The sequence below is a fragment of the Manis javanica genome, chromosome 14, assembly GCF_040802235.1.
Source record: "Manis javanica isolate MJ-LG chromosome 14, MJ_LKY, whole genome shotgun sequence".
Taxonomy (NCBI): Eukaryota; Metazoa; Chordata; class Mammalia; order Pholidota; family Manidae; genus Manis; species Manis javanica.
This window is the reverse complement of record NC_133169.1, coordinates 400,165-418,361: the sequence shown is the minus strand read 5'-3', so window position 1 is coordinate 418,361 and position 18,197 is coordinate 400,165. Positions and strand designations below refer to the sequence as shown.

Genomic DNA, 18,197 nt, shown 5'->3' with positions numbered 1-18,197 from the left:
GATATCGAGAAAGACACAAACTATCAAAATTGACTAAAAAAAGTAGAAAAACTTTGAATAGAACTATAACATGTAAAGAGATGAAATTAGCAATCAAAAACCTTCCTAGAAAGAAAATCTCAGGACCAGATGGCCTTACTGGTGAATACTACTAAATGTTTAAAAGCAAATCGGCCCTAACGCTTTACAAACCCTTCTAAGAAACATAGATGATCGCATATCATCCAATTCATCCTGAAGCCAGCATTGCCCTGATACCAAAACCAAAGCCGTCTCAAGGAAAGGAAACGAGAGACCAACCTCTTACAAACAGCAAGGCAGCAATCCTCCGCGAAATAGTAGCGACTGAACCTAGCAACCCGGAGAAAGGATTATATCTCGTGGTCATGTGAAATTTATTTCACAGAAGCAATGATGGTTTGATATCCAAAAATCAACTAATACAAAACACCCTGTTAACAGAATAAAGGACAAAAATATTAACACTTTGAAAGACAGAAAAAGCATTTGAAAAAACTGAACACCCATTTGTGATGAAAACACTTAAACTTAAAAAGGCATTTCCTCAGTCTGATAAAGGAATCTATGAAAACCCACAGCTGACATCATACTTAGTGGTGAAAGACTGAATTCTGTCACTACTTCTATCTATATACAATGTCAACATTTTAGCCAGGGAAATTAGGCAAGAAAAGCAAAGCAAAAGGTGTCCAGATTGGAAAAAAAGGAGTAAAACTATTTCCTTTTGCAGATGACAAGGTCTTGTATATATAAAAAGAACACAGCAAAGAGCTACTGGAACTAATAAGTAAGTTCAGCAAGTTGGCAGATTACAAAATGAATATACAAAAATCGACTGTATTTCTATACATTAGCAGTGAACATTCCAAAAATGAAATAAGAAAAAACTATTCTCTTCAGAATCACATTTAAAGGTATAAACTATTTACATGTAAATTTAATGAAGAAATGCGAGACTTGTACACTGAAAACTACAAAACAATGTTGAGAGAAATTAAAGAAAAGCTAAATAAATGGAAAAATGCTCCATGTTCACAGATCAGAACGTAATATCAGTAAGATGTCAATAATCCCCAAACTGATCTACAAATTTGATGCAATCCCTATAAAAATCTCACCTGTATTCATTGTAGGAATTGACAAGTTGATCCTAAAATGTGTACAGCAACAGAAGGGACCCAGAACGGGCAAGATAATCTTGAAAAAGAAAGCCAGTTAGAGGGCTCACACTTTGTGATTTCCAGAATTACTGAAAAGCCACAGTCATCAAGACTGTGTGGTATGGACACAGGATAGACACATAAAACAATCGGGTAAACTTGAGTCCAGAATTAAATCCTTACCACTTCAGTCAATTTATTTTCAACAAGGATGCTGAGATGATTCAATGAGGAAAGAATAGTCTTTTTAATAAATGACACTGAAACAACCAGATACCCACATGCAAAAGGATAAAGTTAAACTCCTGCCTCACACCATATACCAAAATTAACTCAAAATGGATCAAAGTCCTAAACGCAACTAAAACCATAAAACCGTGGAAGAAAACATAGGTTTAAATCTTTGTGAAGTTGTTTAAGGCAATTTTTTTCTTAGCTATGCCATCAAACGCACAAGCAACAAAATAAAAAAGTAGATAAATTGGAATTCATTAAAATGAAGAACTTTTATACTTCAAGGGACACTAAAAGAACCCACAGAAAGGGGGAAAATATTTGCAAATCATATATATGACAAGTGTCTAGTATCTAAAATATATGAAAAATCACTTACAACTCAATAATAGAAATAAAATAAATAATTTTTAAAAATTGGCAAAGGTCTTGAATAGACATTTCTCCAAAGAAGATATACAAATGGCCAGTTAGTAGATAAAAACATGCTCAACATCACTAGTCATTAGGGAAATACAAATCAAAATTGCAATGAGATACCACCTCACGCCCACTAGGATGGCTGTAATAAAAATAATGAAAGACTGTATCGAGTGTTGGAAGCATGTGGGGATGTTAGAACCTTCACACACTGCTGGTGAGGTGATGAAATGGCGGAGCCATGTCAGAAAGGACTTTGGTAGTTCCTCTAAAAGTTAAAAATAAAGTTACCACGTGGACCCGCAGTTTCACTCCTTGGTATATACCCAAGGGAAATAAAAGACATGTCCACACAAAGCTTGTACATGGGTGTTCAGAGAAGCATTATTCACAGTAGCCAAAAGTAGGAAACAGCCCAAATGCACATTAACTGATAAATGGGAAAACAAGGCGGTATGTCCATACAGTGGGATATTGTTCAGCCAAAGAAAGGAATGAAGGGCTGACACTTCCTGCAACATGGACGTCATCCGAAAACACGATGCTAAGTGAATAAAGCCGGGCACAAAAGGCTGTATATTGTAGGATTTCATTTATATGAAATGTCCAGAATAGGTAAATCCATGGAGACAGAAAGTAGCTTAGTGGGTGCCACGTGCTAGGAGATGAGGGAGAAGGAGTAACTACCAGTGGGCACAGGGTTTCTTTTGGGGCTGATGAAATGTTCTAAAGTTTACGCTGATGATTGTACAACTCTGTAAATGAAACTACTGGGTTGTGTCCTTTAAAAGGGTGAATTTTATGAAATGTGAATTATATCTTAAATTTGTTATAAAAATATTGCTGCATGAACATCCTGCCCTTCTCCCCTACTGCACAAATTGTACAAATGTTGCCTCTGAAGCTACAACTGGAAATTCAGGGTTGTAGCTTCTTAATTTTGCTAGAACTTGACAAATTGCTATACAAAATAGCTATATCCATTCACACGTCCTCCAGTGGTGTGAGAAAGCTCTTGTTTCTTTATATCTTCCCCAATGTTTGAACTCACTGATCTTTACATTTTTACTTAGTTTTAAACTTTTCTATTGTCCCTTGTTTGTTGTGAGATGGTATTTCATTGGTTTGTATTTCCATGGCTTCAAGGGAGGTTAGGCATCTTTTAATATTTACCGATCAGTCTTCCTCGTCTGTGAAGTTCCTGTTCATGCATTTTGCCCACCCTCGACTGGGATGTGGGTTTGCAGCACTACCTTCCAGCTGGTAACGCAGGAACGAGCAGTTTCGCACGGTCGGGGAGAGAGTCAGCAGCACAGGGGCACGTCTGCCCTTCCTCGGCAGGCACCGCGCGCATTCCAGACTGGAACCTTTGAAGTAGACGGTTGCCATGGCAAGCGACAAGCTCTCACAGGATTCCTTTGCTTGAGAGGGTTTTCCCACAGGCCAGAGCCCTGAGACTGAGTTTCTGCTCACAACGCTGCTCAGCAACAATTACAGAGAAGTTACACACAAGTAAGTGGTTTATTTCTATCAGCCAAAATCCTGTCTTCTTCCTAATCTTGACGGCTTTGCTTAGTTTTCGTTCTTTTAAAAGAAGAATTATGGCCCTATTAGAATTTGCCTCACCGTGAGCCCTCTTCTGAAGCTCTTAACAACTCTGCCAGTTGGAAGAGTTCCTCTCTGTTAATGGATCTCCTGTCTGTCTGTCTGTCTGTCTGCTTTCCCCTGTCTAGCCCCCCTCCTGCCCTACAGGCCCCTTGAGCGCTGTGCTACCTGGCGGCAGGTGCACCATCTACAAGTCGGCACCCACCAAAGTCTGGTCTCATCTCAGACACTCGAGCTCTGGGACTGAACTTCCCTCCAGAAAACATTCAGTTCCCAAGACAAAGATGTACTTCAGGGAGTCGGGAAATAGAGACAATCATCAGGTGGTAAGAAGTTCATGAGACTGAACAATTTAAACATCAAAAAAGAAGTGTTGATCACTATTTATTTAAAAATATGTACATGCAGAAACATAGAATAGCAAAAACTGTATCATGGGGAAAGTTGTAAGTCTCTCTCAAAATTTCTTTGTGAATGTGTTTAATCCTGTGAGCAAACCTTTGCCTAAGCGGATTTTGATAGGGTCTCTGGTAAGCGCCATTTAGTAAAATAGGGAATGTTTGAAAATAATGATGAAAACACTCTGGGAATGACATAGAGCTGAATTGTGAGTAAATATGGCATGGAATGAGGCTTTTGTTCACATTTTGGGTCCAGATATACCTCCCTGGGAAGAGGAATGGTGTCTTCTGGGGAGACGCAGGTGCCAAAAGAGCACCTCTGTCAGCTCTGATTTTGTCGGAGGAGAAGCCGGGGAGTCTGGGCTGAACAAGACGAGTGTCACACTAGGAGGCTCAGGACGGAAGGGAGAAGCTGTGCAGCGGCTCTGAAGCTGCCGGGACCCAAGAGCCGGGCAAGAATCAGGCTAAAAGACCAAGTTTACGTACAGAGTTTGGGGTCAAGGGGAGAACCCACCCCGCATGGAAGTCCAGCAAGCATTCGGTCTGAGAGTAGCCCACCTCATTCAATACCAAGGTATGATTAAAAAGGAATCAGTAGAGGATGTGAACAAAGACTTCACAAAAATAAAAGCAGGAAGTTAATATAAAGGTAAATGACAGTTAAATAAGTCTAGAAAATAGCACCTAGTGCAGATGAAGAAGAAAACTTTATACTCGGATGAAAAATTTTTATTTATGAATTATGATCTCAAAATAGCGATATAAGAATTTAGAAAAAAGAAGTGGGGAGAAAAATATTCTCACAAATACAACAGTATGTTGGAAACAGTGCAAAGAAAATAAACATTGCTGAAAACATAGTGAGAAACATGGTCAAGATAGAGGTAAGCTAGGAAGACTTCAAAAAAGAGTCAAATATATGCATAATTGGCATCACCAGAGAAGAGAGTTAAAATGATAAAAGAGAAAATATTTAAATAGAATTTTAACAAAACTTCCCATGAAGACATAATTTGAAATGCAGACTGTCCCCAGATAAATTAAGTCAGGATAATCCACCATGAGCAATATCCTAGTAAACATACTGATTTTCAAGAAACAAAGAATTCTTTGGTACCAGGACAAGAAAACAATGTTCAATTCATCTATTTAGGAAAAGAAAACGTCCAACTCCCTCGGACAGCACCGGAGGACAGCGGAGCAATGCCTAGGGAAGCTCCAGGAAACTGCCCAGGACTGTGGCCCAGGAAGGTCCCACCCACAGCCAGACTCCAGCGCAGACTGAATGCAGACTTGTTACATGGAGACATGACTCCCGTCCTCAGTAGACTGGCAGAAAATGAACTCCAGCCCAACCAGACGTGAATAGGGAAGGCACGGCTGCGTGCCCTGGATCTAAGTAGGGCTGAGGCATTCAGGCAAAAGGGAATTACTGTCACAGAACTGAATGTCGACACTGTAAACCTCGGAAGTACAGAAGTGACATGACTAACAGCACACTAAAAAGTTAGGAGAAAAGGCAGAAAGTGATGTAAGTGTGTTGATTTCTTCATTACTTAAACTTAGGGGTTAATAAGTCATCAAGTAATATAAACAGAGGTGTAAAGGTTTGGCTAAGTAATTTTAATCAACTAAAGTCAAGTGGGGACTAAATTAAAAGAGGTGAGAAAATAAAAATGAACAAATTTCATCTTCGCTCACAGTAGGGAATCCACAGATTTGGTCTAAAGTTTTGAGGAATAAATTATAGAAAGTTATAGTCACCTTAATCATACTCACCACAGAGATATAAGCCTTTCATAGCAAAGAAACACGCAGATAAAAATGAAGGGGCTTCGGGGAGGCAGGCCCGAGATGCCCTTCAAAACCATGAAGGGGCCTGCGGAGGAGGTCTGCCCAGTTGCTCCCCGGGGTGGGGGTGGGGGGGTTGTTAGCACAGAGCAGAGGGCTTACGTCTTAACTTGATGTTATTGCCCGACTGTGTCTTTCAAACACAGACCAAATGTAACGTGAAAGTTCCCCAGGACCTGTTTATCATAATAAAATAAAATACACTTGAGTATTCCTCCCAAAAAAGCAACACGCAAACACACCACATCATATACACATGAAGAAAATAAGGGGAAAACCATCAAATAATAACGTATTTGAGAGCAGCAACAAGGAAAAAGCGTAGCATAAAATACAGGATGCAACTAAAACAAAACTCTGTTACGCAGCTAAAACGGCTTGAACTGCCCTATGAGAAGAAAGGAATTGGCTTAAATTACAAGTGAAACCCAGGATTATGCTACATACAAGAGACTTGTATAAAAGCAATCTCAGACAGGTTGTAAATGAAAAGCAGGGGAAAAAGGCCCACCAGGAAATCATAAAGAACAGTAACTACGAATAAAGAGATGGGATGCAATTCAGAAAACCTTGAACTGCAGGCTTTAAATGAAGCTTTAAAGCCCTATATGTGATTTTTGTAAAAGCATCACCTAATGAGGAAGTTTATGATCCACTATGAAGATAAGATGATCATAAAAAACTATGTGGTAAGAATTTTAGCCTGTTCCCCCAATATTCCCATCTCAGCATCCACGCCTTGGATAAGTCCCTCCCCTCATAGCTGGAAAACTGCAGATGTGGGCTGACGCTCTGAAACAGGAAGGGACAGGATCATGTTACATAATACAGCAAGAGGGGTTTCACACAGGTAATTAAGGTTATTAGTCAGTTCACTCTGAGTTAATCAAAGAGGACACACCTCGTGGTCCTGATGTAATCACAGGAGTCTTTAGGTCTGGTCTAGAGGCAGCAGACAGGCCTGTGACGGGCCACGAAGCAGACCTGCAGACAGACAGACTGTAGGAGCAGACAGACGCCCTCATACTGACAACCTCAGGAAACCAAACTGGGCCAACTATTTGCAGAGTTATGGAGGGCCCTGTGCCTCAGATGAGATGGCCGTCCCTACGGACACCTTGCCTGCAGCCGAGTGAGGCCCTGAGCAGAGCCTGGCCTTCTGGCCTATGGAAACTGTCAGATAATAAGGGGGCTCTTTTTAAAGCCAGTTTGTGGCAATTTGACTTCTGACCCAGTTTGCTGGGAAGGATTTCCACTGTATCAATGGGAGGAGGGTGTGACTATTGCAGCAGGCTGGCCAGTGATGGGTCAAAACTTTCACTCTTTTGAGTCAGTGTGGCAGGTCCTGCCCCGGGCGCCCAGGGGTTAGCAAGAACGTGACCACGGGGAAGGAGAAGCTAAAAGGAGCTTCTAGTCAAACCCCCTGTTTTCCCATCTATGCACACAAGTACTTGAAGCATTATTTATGACCAAGAACGACAACCAGATATTGAGCAAAAATGTCAATGATATAAGATATATATGTAAAAAGCACAAGGCAGCTTAAGGAAGAGAACCAAAATAATAAATATGAAAGCTGAAGGCCCACCAGTTTGGGCCCAGAGCCCAGCTGTACGACATTTATTACAAAGTACAGATTTCTAGGACTGTGTCCATTTCATCATTTTGCTGTGGATTTCCAATAAGATCCTCAGTGATTAAGGAATAATTGAAATGAGATGAAAAAGAACTTGTCCATGTAACAGAAGTTAAAGCCAGAATGGTAATCAGACCTCCCCAGATGAGGTACCAAAGAATTTCTGGGAACACTGGTGAGCATGTTACATACTCTGAACAAGAACCCAAACCCTAACTGGGGAAGCAGGTGAAATCCCAGGCCATTCTTATGACTCTTCAGGCTGACACCTCTGGAGTGTCAGTTTATGTTTCTGACAGTCCTTATTTCTTGTCACTGGATACATTGCTCTTGACATTAGATACACACCAGTGGTACCTATGGCTCAGGTGAAGCATGCCAGCAACCCAGAAGGGGCACGCTTGAAGTCATCCACAGAAGGCATGATGCTACAGGACCCTGTACAGAGCAGCAAACTAGCGAAGGACTCCTAGCAAATTTGGCTCCATGAAGCAAAGGGAAGCTGCTAGTAGATGGGAAGCAGAGATCTGTGTAATCAGAGATCACAAAGCAGCAACTGGCTGCCGCACAAGGAGCTCTGGGATGCAGTGGAACTGCTCGCTTAAAAAGTGTTTCTCAACCCTGGCTGTACATCAGAATCGCCTGGAAGTAACTTTTTTTTAAACATTGCTGTCTGCTCTTGAATACTGACCTGTTAACCCACATCTCTGGGAGTGTGGCCCAGGAATCAAAATCAGAATTTTTCAGTGCCATTTAGAGCACTGCCGGTGTTGAGAACCAATGTTTTGATGTTAAGTGTTACAAACTGGTTCCCAAAGACTGAAGCCCAGTTAGAACGTGGTCTGTGAGGAAAGTTCCCACTGAGGCACCGTCCCAGTGGGTCCTGCTTACATGGGGTCCGATGCCCAGAGAAATGAGACTAGTGAGTTTCCCACTACATTGAATGAAAATGGTGACAAGGACAGAAATGTCTTATTTCGAAATAAACAAACCTCCTTTATAGTTCCATGTTACAGCCGGTGTGGTCTGCCATGTGGAAGGTTTTATGTTTTCTAAGTAATAATAATGCATAACAATAAGTGATAACCTGCTAATGAGCAACATGGCAAAGAATGATTCCTTAAGGTTAAGTCAAGTTGTGTTTTGTGTTGTTAGGAATCAACGATAGGTACGGAGGTAAACACTTTAGAGAAATGAGAATGACCCTCCACGCCAGTCTGAGCACAGCCTGGAGAGGTGTCAGAAAGCACCCAAAGGGCCATGTCCCCGCCCGCCCAGCCAGGGGGCTCATGCCTAGCGGGGAGGTGGGGGGTTCGGCTCAGATCCCATCAGAAGCTTCTCCTCCCGTCCCAGTCAGCTCTGGCAGGTGTCACAAGACACCATGGCCTGGGTAGCTCACACACCTCCCAGAGTTCAGAGGCTCGGCAGTGCAGAGCGCGGCAGACTCGGCGTCTGAGGCTGTTCTTCCCGACGGTCCGATGGCCGCCCTGGGCCTGCATCCTCACAAGGCAAGTGAGCTCCCTGCTGTCCCTTCTTATAAGGACCCTGTAGGGATGCTCGGAAGAATAGAGAGCTGTTGCACCAGGTTTTCTCTGGTTTTCCAGTTTCTTGAATATACTGGAAAATCTGAATGGGGTCTCACTGGCGACCATTTATAAGGAGCAGCGTCCGTGGTGGACACTGACCTGTGTGGCCCTCACCCCGCCGTGTGGTTCTCTGTCATTGCTGACCCCCGTCTCTCCCGGTCCGTACAGGAGCACATAGCTAGCTGCCTATTGGACATATACTTGGACCTGCTGGATCATCAAGCCATCATCCTGGCCGCGAACTCCAGGTACGTACCATACGCTGCTCTGCCCTCTTAGTTCACTCACTGAATACCTTTAAAAAGCAATGGAGAAACATCTCAATTGTGAAAAGTAAAAAAATCACTCTGGACCCCACTGCCCTAATTCAGTGACTGTGCTTTCTTTCTTCCCGTGTTCATCCCCACTTCTTCTGCACAGGTGGGCCGGTAGCTATTGCTGAGCCATGAGCAGATTCTTGAAATTACACTTGCAAAAATATACATTGACTTTTTTGTTTACTGATATATAAGACTTATTGCTTCACAATAGGAAAAAAAATGAAACATTTCCAAGAAATTTTTAGTGTGTCCAGTCTACCTCTACTCATTCTGATCTTTGAAACAAATATTTAGCTTAAAAGTTAACAAAGGCAAATTCATACAGCAATTTAGGGAGGAATGCTTTTTCTTTCTTCTTGACTTCCTTTCTGTGTCACCTGGTCATGCATCCTGCAATACAGGAGCATAAACACTGAGATTCTTAATGCTAAGATGTCCCTTGTTGTAAAACACATCAATAATTAAATGACTACTCTTTTGAAAACAAATCACATTAGACCAAAAAAATGTGTACTTGCCGACACTTGCTCGCACTGACCCCTAAACCTGCATGTGGCTTTCTCCTCTAGTATCGCCAACGTCTGACTCTCCGCCTTCCTCATGTTTAAGACCTGAAGATCCTTTGCCTGTCAGCAGCTATGCACGACATCAAAGCAACATGCTACTGTCCTAATGTGTGTTCATGACCTGGACCATTTTAGCATTTTTAGGACTGGCAATATAACTTCAAAGTACATTGAAATATGGTATTTCCTACTTCATCAAAATCTTAATTTTGCTTTTCCTAATTCACATCATGTGTCCCTAGAAGCTAAATACCTTCCACTAAAAACTCTCCTGTAAGCCTTTGATAAAAAGCTGCTCAGAATCTGATAGTCCATTAGAACCAATGAAAAAGTCAAATCAATCTTCCCAACATTTGAAAATCATCTAATGTATTCCAAGACATTCCACCGCAAACAGTAGATTTCAGATATTTAGACTTTCTTGCCTGGTAGACTCTGAGTACAGCACAAGATTTCCTACCTCACCATCTGCATCACCATCATTTCATGAAGTAAAGAATCATTTCATAAAGTAACGGCTATTATGCAAATCACATATACCTACAGGGATAACCGCTGTGTACTGACTTAGCTTCTGCTGCTGACGAACAACTTTCTTGTGCCATCCCCTGGAAAATGTATCCCAATATTAGAAAAATTAAACTGTGAGAAACATAGTATCCTGGATTACAGAAAATGTGACAGGAATATATTTTAACTGCCCAATTCCTGGGCACACCTGGGAATGTAACCACTCTCTCTGCAGGTATGTCTACAGAGAAATATATTCTGATTTCTAAATAACTGATTACAGATGATTTTTACAAAGTAATTCATCCCTTTCTATTTAAAACTGCATTGTCATTTTTATGAGAATACTTAAGGCCCAGGGGTTACGGGAAGCCAGAAGCGGGGCCTCATTTGCCGGTAGGTTCTCTTACACCAAGAAAAAGCCACTCTTAGTTTACATCTGTTCTCACCTCAGTTTGAATCACACCTTCCCTTGTCAGCTTTGTGGATCCCTTACTGCAGTTTGAATCCCAACTGGAGATAATAGAGAAATCCTTTAAAATGGTGTTTTCAATTCCGAATCTTGACGAAGTGAAGGACAGGGGAAACAGCCAAAAAGACAGAGAGGACCTGGAGGTAAGATCTGCTTGCGTTCTCGGTGGTGGCAACCTGCAGGTTGTCTCTCTGAAGGCCACAGTCTCTTCTGCTTTCCCCATCACTCTTTTCCGATATAATAAACAGTACATTCCAGCACTGATCTATACCCCTGGACTCCCTGTGAATGCCACCACCCATGGGACTCAAAGGACTGTACGGGATTTATAGCAGCAAATGGGTGAAGAGATTTTGGGTTAAGGACGGGGAGTTGACTGGCATGTGCTGCAAAGAAAGAACTAAGAGCAAGGGGACGGTGGCAGTGGACGGGTCCTGCAGCACAACTCACTCCTGTGGGGCCATTTCCTGAACAAAGCTAGCAGGGCACTTGCCCGATGGCATGGAGAATAATCCATATCTCCACAGCTACATGTCTCCTTTCTCACCTTCAGTTTTATGGGGACACCTCAGGACCCCAGGAGGAGAACTATAGCACTGGGTAAAATTTCACCTGAGCTGGCTGGCTGATGTGCAACTTTTCTGTTTTTCAGACCTTATACAGCAATATTTTAAACATATATGAGGCCACTCTTCTGATCTTAGTGTCTGAAGACCTTTACAAACTGCAAATCTTAAAGGTAAAGTAAAGGGAAAAATAATCACTTTGATTCCTTGTCATAAATCTAAAGAACTCAGTGTATTTCCCATGTAATTTCCCATGTGACATACCTGCATTGCCTTCAGCTGAAATGTTTCATTTTTCTCTCAAGATGGGCAGCTGTCCCCCAAATCAGGTCACTTCCCTCTGTCAGAGTTGCAGGGACATACTTTTAAGAATTCAGTCGTGAGAGGGCAGCATCCACAGGCTGGTGAAGCCAAGTGCTGTGTGACAGTGTGAGCACGCGGGAGGAGCGGTGGCCTGGACCCCCTCCGGGCCTTGGGGACGGCCCGCCTTGACTGTGGCTCTGTGCTCGCTTCTTGCAGCTCTGGGCCAGGGGCTCCCGGGAACATCCCAGCTTCGTGGATGCCACAATACCAGAGAGCGACTAAAAACTGTCCAAAAGCCCACATTCACGTCCAAGACCACGCGTGCTTTCAGTGTCCTGCCCAGACACGGAGGACCGCCCTGGCCCTCGGTGCTCCATCCCCAGCATGATGGCGTCAGGGACAGAGGTCAGGAAGTACGAGGAAACCAGACTGACTCCCTCGGCCGGGAGCGGCCAGGGGTGTGCAGTCACGGAATATGTTCACGTAAAGGAGCAGGATGGTGCCTATGCAGATAAGAAGACACATGAGGGAAAATAAAATATACGGAGCTGATTCGTGGCTAATGGGAGCCAAACGTTTTCGTGCATTGAAATTTTAACCTCACAACCCCTTGAGGTGGTTATCACCCCATTATGACAGCCCTGTCCCCACGTGTGCTCCCTTCAACTGCAGGTGGTGTTTGCTGAGCATTCACACCACATCAGGCACTAAGCAGTTACTGCATGTAGGGTGTCTTTAAATCTTTAAAATAGCCCTATGAGAAATTACTATTGCTGTCACCACTTGGCAGACCGGGAGATGGAAGCAGAGGGAGACAATAATGTCTGCAGGTGCAGGAGCTCCTCTAGGTAAAGCAAAGGGGACAGGGACTTGGCCAGCCTCGCACGAGCACCGTGGGCTTGGACAGGCCGCCTTGAGAGCCCTGGGACCCGCAGTCCGCACGTGACGCATATACAGTTTTCTTCCCATCCCAAGGTTGTAAACATGTCCCTGCATCCGAGGATTTAGAACAAATAGATGCTATAGCAAGACAGTTTTGGATCAAAATCAGCAAGAGCTTTGTGACCAGGCTGCCCCCAGGGATGTACACTGCAGCCATGAGCCAGAAAACACCTGAGTGGGGACGGTGCAGAGAAAATTCAGAGATAAGATGGCATTTCAGGGTAACACTTCAATTCTCTCTTAAAACTGAAAATAAGCTCCCATAATTTTTAAAAATAAGAGAAAATACATACTTTGAAAGAAAAAGAGGAGAGGCAGCTGAAAATCCCGTCATAGTTGGCGTTAAATTTTGTGGCTCCTGACACTGTGACCGTTTGAAGGGATGCTAGTAAATGCCAACTGGATGGAACTGACTCAACTAAAACCCAGGTGTGGTTTCTCTAGTCGATGAAGCACACCAAGCTTGCTGCTGTACTTCTGAGATGAATGCAGGTCGGAGGTAAACCCATCAGGAACCGCGGGCACCTTAGATGCGGTGAAGCCGCAGGCGGGGAGGAGGGGACCGGTGGAGATGGAGACCCGCGCTTCTGTGTTTCTGCAGGAAATGGCCACGTGGATGAGGGAAGACAGCTGGTGGCTGCAGGAGCGAGCCCTGGTGATCAGCAGCAGGGTGCTAAGCTCTGCCTCCAGCCAAGTCAGGGCATCTGTAAGTCGATCACGCCTCCCGCTTCCCAAGGCTCATTTCATGAGCTGCTCTCCAAGCGCAGGGTCTTGCGAGCGCCAGATGCCGGCTGGCGTCCTCACGCAGGCAGGCTGGGATGCTGGGGCCGGAGTCAGGGTGACGACCGCATGTCACCCAGAGCAGTGTCCCGAAGGGGCCCGCGGCCGGTATGCATGTGAGTGCCAAGGCGGGTCCCGCGGGCCTCCGGATTCTCCTCTGTGGACCTCAGGCAGTGTTACCTGTCACTTCGTAAATTCTTTCATCCTTACGTTCTTTATTTCTCCATTTCCTAAAATAATTTTTAAAGCGACATTTATTTATTCTAGATGTATGCAGGTAATTCCTGAGAGCTTATGCCGTACAACATAGTAGAAATAAAGCAGAGCCTCCCTTTACTGCCCTCGCCCCCTGCCCTGCCCTGGCCATGGGGGGCCATGTGCTTCCTGCCGGCAGCTCTCACCCCACACACACCCTGGGACGCACAGCTGGCTGCTCGGTGTGCCCTTATTCAGTGAAGATCCAGGTGCACACATGGCTGTGCGATGTGACCTTTTCATGGAACAGTCCGTCCTACAGACGTTTTCATGACAGTATGTGCAGATTTCATTCTCTCAGCCAAAGCATTTAGCCCATACTTTTGATGTATTACAATCTACCTAACTCCTCTTCAGTTGATGGACACTGAGGTATATTTTAGTTCTTTATGCTTCAAGCAATATGAAATCCGTCCTCTTTCTGCAAGTACGAGGAGACTGGAGAGCACGGGCAGGTGAAGTCAGGGTGATGTGGCCCCTCGCAGCCCCCCCGCCGCTCCCGGAGCGCTGCGTCGGGCTTCACTGCTGCCCTCGATCGAGACGGAGACCAGACAGACGCCTCCCCTTCGCCGGCATCCACTGAGGATCCTGTGTTTTGAATGGCACCCCAGGCTGCCCCGTATGGAAGGCTTGCCTGGGCACCTGAGCCGTCGCGGGGGGGCCACAAGCAGCACGCATTCGGGGCACTGGGCCCCCGTGTCCACGTTCTAGCACCTGCATGGGCTCCGGGCACACAGAAGCAAAAGACCTCACAGGCCTGGTACCAGGCCTGAATTCTGGAGATTCTGTCTAAAACACGACCTGGATGACTCACGTCGGGGATCAGTCCCAGGTGCCCTGGGCGGTGCCCTGACTCCTCGCGTGGGTCCCAGAGACGCGCGTTTGTCTGAGAGCCACGATTCTCCGGCCTGGGAGGCCTCGGCCCGCTGTTCGGAGAGCGCAGGCGCCGCGCAGTCCAAGTCTGGAAGGTTCCCCGCAGAACATGTGCGGGGCGACGCGAGATTGCGTGTCCCACTCTGCCTGGTTTCCACACGGCCCCTGGCGCTCTGGGCGCCCAGCGCGAGTCTGGGGGTGGCAGGGTGCGGGCTGCCTCCCTGCATCTGTGTGCAGACACACACCCATTCCGGTGAGCCCCCTCTGCGGCCGTGAGGCACTTGGGGGTTCTGTCTTCTGCCACCCCCTCCCTCTGTCGCACCGCAGGGCTCACTGTCCCTTCACACGTCCTGCCCCCACCTGTGCCGCCGAAGCCTCTCCAACTGCTGTCGCTCCCACCTGCCGCTGGGGCTGCTCGGAGGAGCCGGGCGTGGAGCGGGGACTTCTGCAATGCCCCCCAAATGCCAGCAGGTGGAGACACAGCAGCACATTCCCGGGTCGGCCCGGCCAGCATCAACCCCGCAGGGAAGCAGAAAGCCCCACCCGGCTAACCTTCGCTTTGAGCCAACTGCCTGGGCTTACATTTCAGGCAGGGCAGTTAGTGCGGGAGGGAAGACAGAGACACAAAGGAAACAATCAGCCCCTAACAGGTGAAAAGCTGAGGCTGCCTCCACGCCCAGCTCACTGTGGATGGTCCATGGACGTGCGTTCTGCCCTGTAACTAAGTGTGACTATCTATCCTGTCCTCAAGTCCGTCTGCTCACCGAACAAAGACTTTTTCTCCATGAATCACCTCAGCCTACGTCCTCCAGGGTCCCAGAGGCCCTCGTCCTGCTGAACTATCCTATTATTTGTGCTTTATCAGAAATACTCTTTGAGGTGGTGATTCCCCTTCCATGACCTGGTGCCCTACACTCGAAGTGTTTGTGTCCCTTCAGTTAAATATTCAGTTGTCAAACAGGTGAAGAAACGTAAGCTAAACATGATATCTCACGGCTTTAACAGAAAGATTCTTCCTCGGTTCGTTCCTGTGGCACGCCAGCATGTCAAGCGTGGTGGAAATCTGCACTCAAATTGACAGACTGTCCTGCTTCCCCTCATTTCCCACCAGAGTCCTCGCAAAGCCGTAAGGGCAGGTGTTAAATCAGCAGGGGTTTCCCATGGGCTAGTGACCGCCCACACCCCTGGGTGGTGGAACAGACAGAAGACGCAGCCGATAAAGCCTGGCAGGGAGGCTGAATGGCAGGACCCACGAACACAGGGCTGGGCAGCTTCTCAGGGGGTATTTTACTCCGGGAACCCCGGACATGCCGGTGTCGGGGGGTCCGGGTGATGGAGGGTCGGGGCAAAGACAGCTGGAAGCCTGCATTAGCTGAAAGGACTCGCGGACACTCACACAGCGGAATCTTACTCCACAGGCACCCGAGTTCATGGACAGGCAGAATGGGAGGGCTTTTTCCCCCCAAATGATGATAAATTCCACTACGTGGAGACATAGTCCCCACGGCCTCCCCGCCACTCCAAGGCATGGCCCCAGGTGGCCCTTGCTCAGCACAGACCCCACCAAGAGACCTCACACACTCGGATACGACTAGACGACCAAGATGGGCCAGGCCTTTGAGGAAACCCCCCCGATACAAGAAAGAGCCCACAGTAAATCGAGAGTAAAACGGGACTGTCAAGAATAGAGGGATAACGCAGGGTACAGGTAAGAACTAAGTCTCAAAGAAAGCAGAGAAGACATATCTATATGCAAGAGAAATCTAATGAAAGCGAGCCTGGCTATGCATAGAACTCTTTTACTTGGTCACAATAATGAGGCCACATTTTTTATTTCCAACTTTTAGGGTCAGTCTGTGACCAATTGCAAAAACCTCAGATAGGATATGGAATACAGTGTAAATGCTGTGAACGCAGCAAGGCACAGATCACATGCAGGGACTAGCTGAGTGGTTCTTCGGCAATTACATGTCAAATGCCACGTGACCCAGGAATCCTAGGTACACGCCCAGAGGATTTAACACAGACATTCAAAAACATATCCACAAACATTCATAGCATCACAGTTCACAATAGCCAAGGAGTAGAAACAACCTCAATGTCCATCAACAGACTAATGGATAAAAAAAAATCTGTCTATTCATGCCACAGATTCCTCAGCCATAAAAAGGAATGAAGTCTGATGTAGTGACGACATTGATGAACCCTGAAAAACATTTGCTAATTGAATGGAGCTAGATGCAAATGGCTTCATGTTGTGTGATCCCATTTACATGAAATAGCCAAACAGGCAGATCTATAGACAGAAAGCAGATCGGACCTGTGGTTGGCAGGAGCTGGAGGTGGAGGAATAAGGTGGATGGATGCATGGTTCTCACCTGAGGGGATGAAAAAGTTCTGGGATAAGGTAGTGATGGCTGCTCAACACTGTGAATACACTTAATGCCACTGAGTCACAGACTGTAAAATGGGAAATTGTAGGTGAAGTGTATTTTTTGCCACAATAAAACAAAATGCAAAATTAAGTGCAGGCAACAGAAAGAGGGAAGTAGAAATCACAGAAGGAGGTGAAGGGAAATAAGAGAGCTCAGAAATGCTTTTTAAAGTGAAAGATCAACAAGATATCTGTAATATCATGGAGCAAGAAATAAAAGTATGCCGTATCATTAAACACAAAAGTACGAACTAAAAACGGTAATGTGCCATGGTAGGTGACATGCCATTTGAGCGGGCTGTGGCTAAGTGGGAGGGTGTAACTGAGCTGAGCCCTACTTCCTCACAGCAGGAACGTACAGGGAATGCCCCAAACTGATGTCAGAACAGAGGAGCAAGTCCCTTGTCAGAGATTCAGAGGGGGCTTCCAGGAGCAGCAGCTAAACACCTTAGAAGGAGTTGCCCCTGGAATTTAGACCTTAAAACTATGCTTATGGGTAAGATAAGGAACTGGAGAGACCAGATCTACAAAGAGGACGGGGTCCAGTAAGAAAGGGTCAGGGTAGCGGGCAGGGCTGCTTAGGCTGAGGCCGGGCACAGAGAACCTCCCCTTCCCAGGTCTCAGCTCCATCCTTCTCTCAGAAGTCGGGCTGAGTCCCAGCAGAGTCGGGGCCCCGCTGCACCAGAAGTCTCCAGTCCTGTGTTTGAGGGCGTGTAACTGGCGCCACCCTCGTGCAGGGGCTGTGCAGGGTGGTCGTGTGCTCTGGGGGCCACGGATTTCCCTCTCTCGGCTTGTCCTCGGACACCTCCTCTCCCCATGCATGCAGTCTAGACATGGCCACACCTGCACAGGCCCATCCAGCAAACAGAATAGACAGGCCACTGGTAGCTTCATCTACAGAACACCTGCTAAGAATTACGCACCCCCAAGTTCGTGAGCAGGGATAATCAGAGACGATACTCAAGGCAAAAAGTATAATACAGCAAGACTTTAGGGCCAATCCCTGCAAAGGGTCCCCACCCTCAGTGAGCAAGGCCGAGATCTTCCTCATGCCCAGTGAAGACATCTCCCAGCCCTTTCTCTTAAGGCCTACAAGGCAGGCAGTTCTTAAAATCTTGCCATTAGATGGAGAAATCCCTGGGATAAAGGTCCACAGAACACCAGGGCAAAGAAAGCATTTCTCCCTAGGGCCTTGAGTAGGGGCAGCCCCCCTCTCTGCTCCTACATCCTCACAGGACTCCTACATAAGTCATAGGACTTTC

General features: G+C 46.0%; 1 protein-coding gene across 1 annotated transcript in view; it reads left to right on the top strand.

Moving 5' to 3' along the window:
* The first annotated feature begins 3,261 nt into the window (after window positions 1-3,261).
* Window positions 3,262-18,197, top strand: part of MROH9 (maestro heat like repeat family member 9) — a 46,420-nt gene continuing 31,484 nt past the window's right edge. Inside the window, exons 1-6 of the mRNA XM_073221751.1 lie at window positions 3,262-3,347; window positions 3,569-3,763; window positions 9,083-9,162; window positions 10,790-10,925; window positions 11,435-11,521; window positions 13,195-13,299. Coding sequence (XP_073077852.1) covers window positions 3,725-3,763; window positions 9,083-9,162; window positions 10,790-10,925; window positions 11,435-11,521; window positions 13,195-13,299 — 447 coding nt within the window. The 5' untranslated portion in view covers window positions 3,262-3,347; window positions 3,569-3,724. The remainder of the gene's footprint in view (window positions 3,348-3,568; window positions 3,764-9,082; window positions 9,163-10,789; window positions 10,926-11,434; window positions 11,522-13,194; window positions 13,300-18,197) is intronic.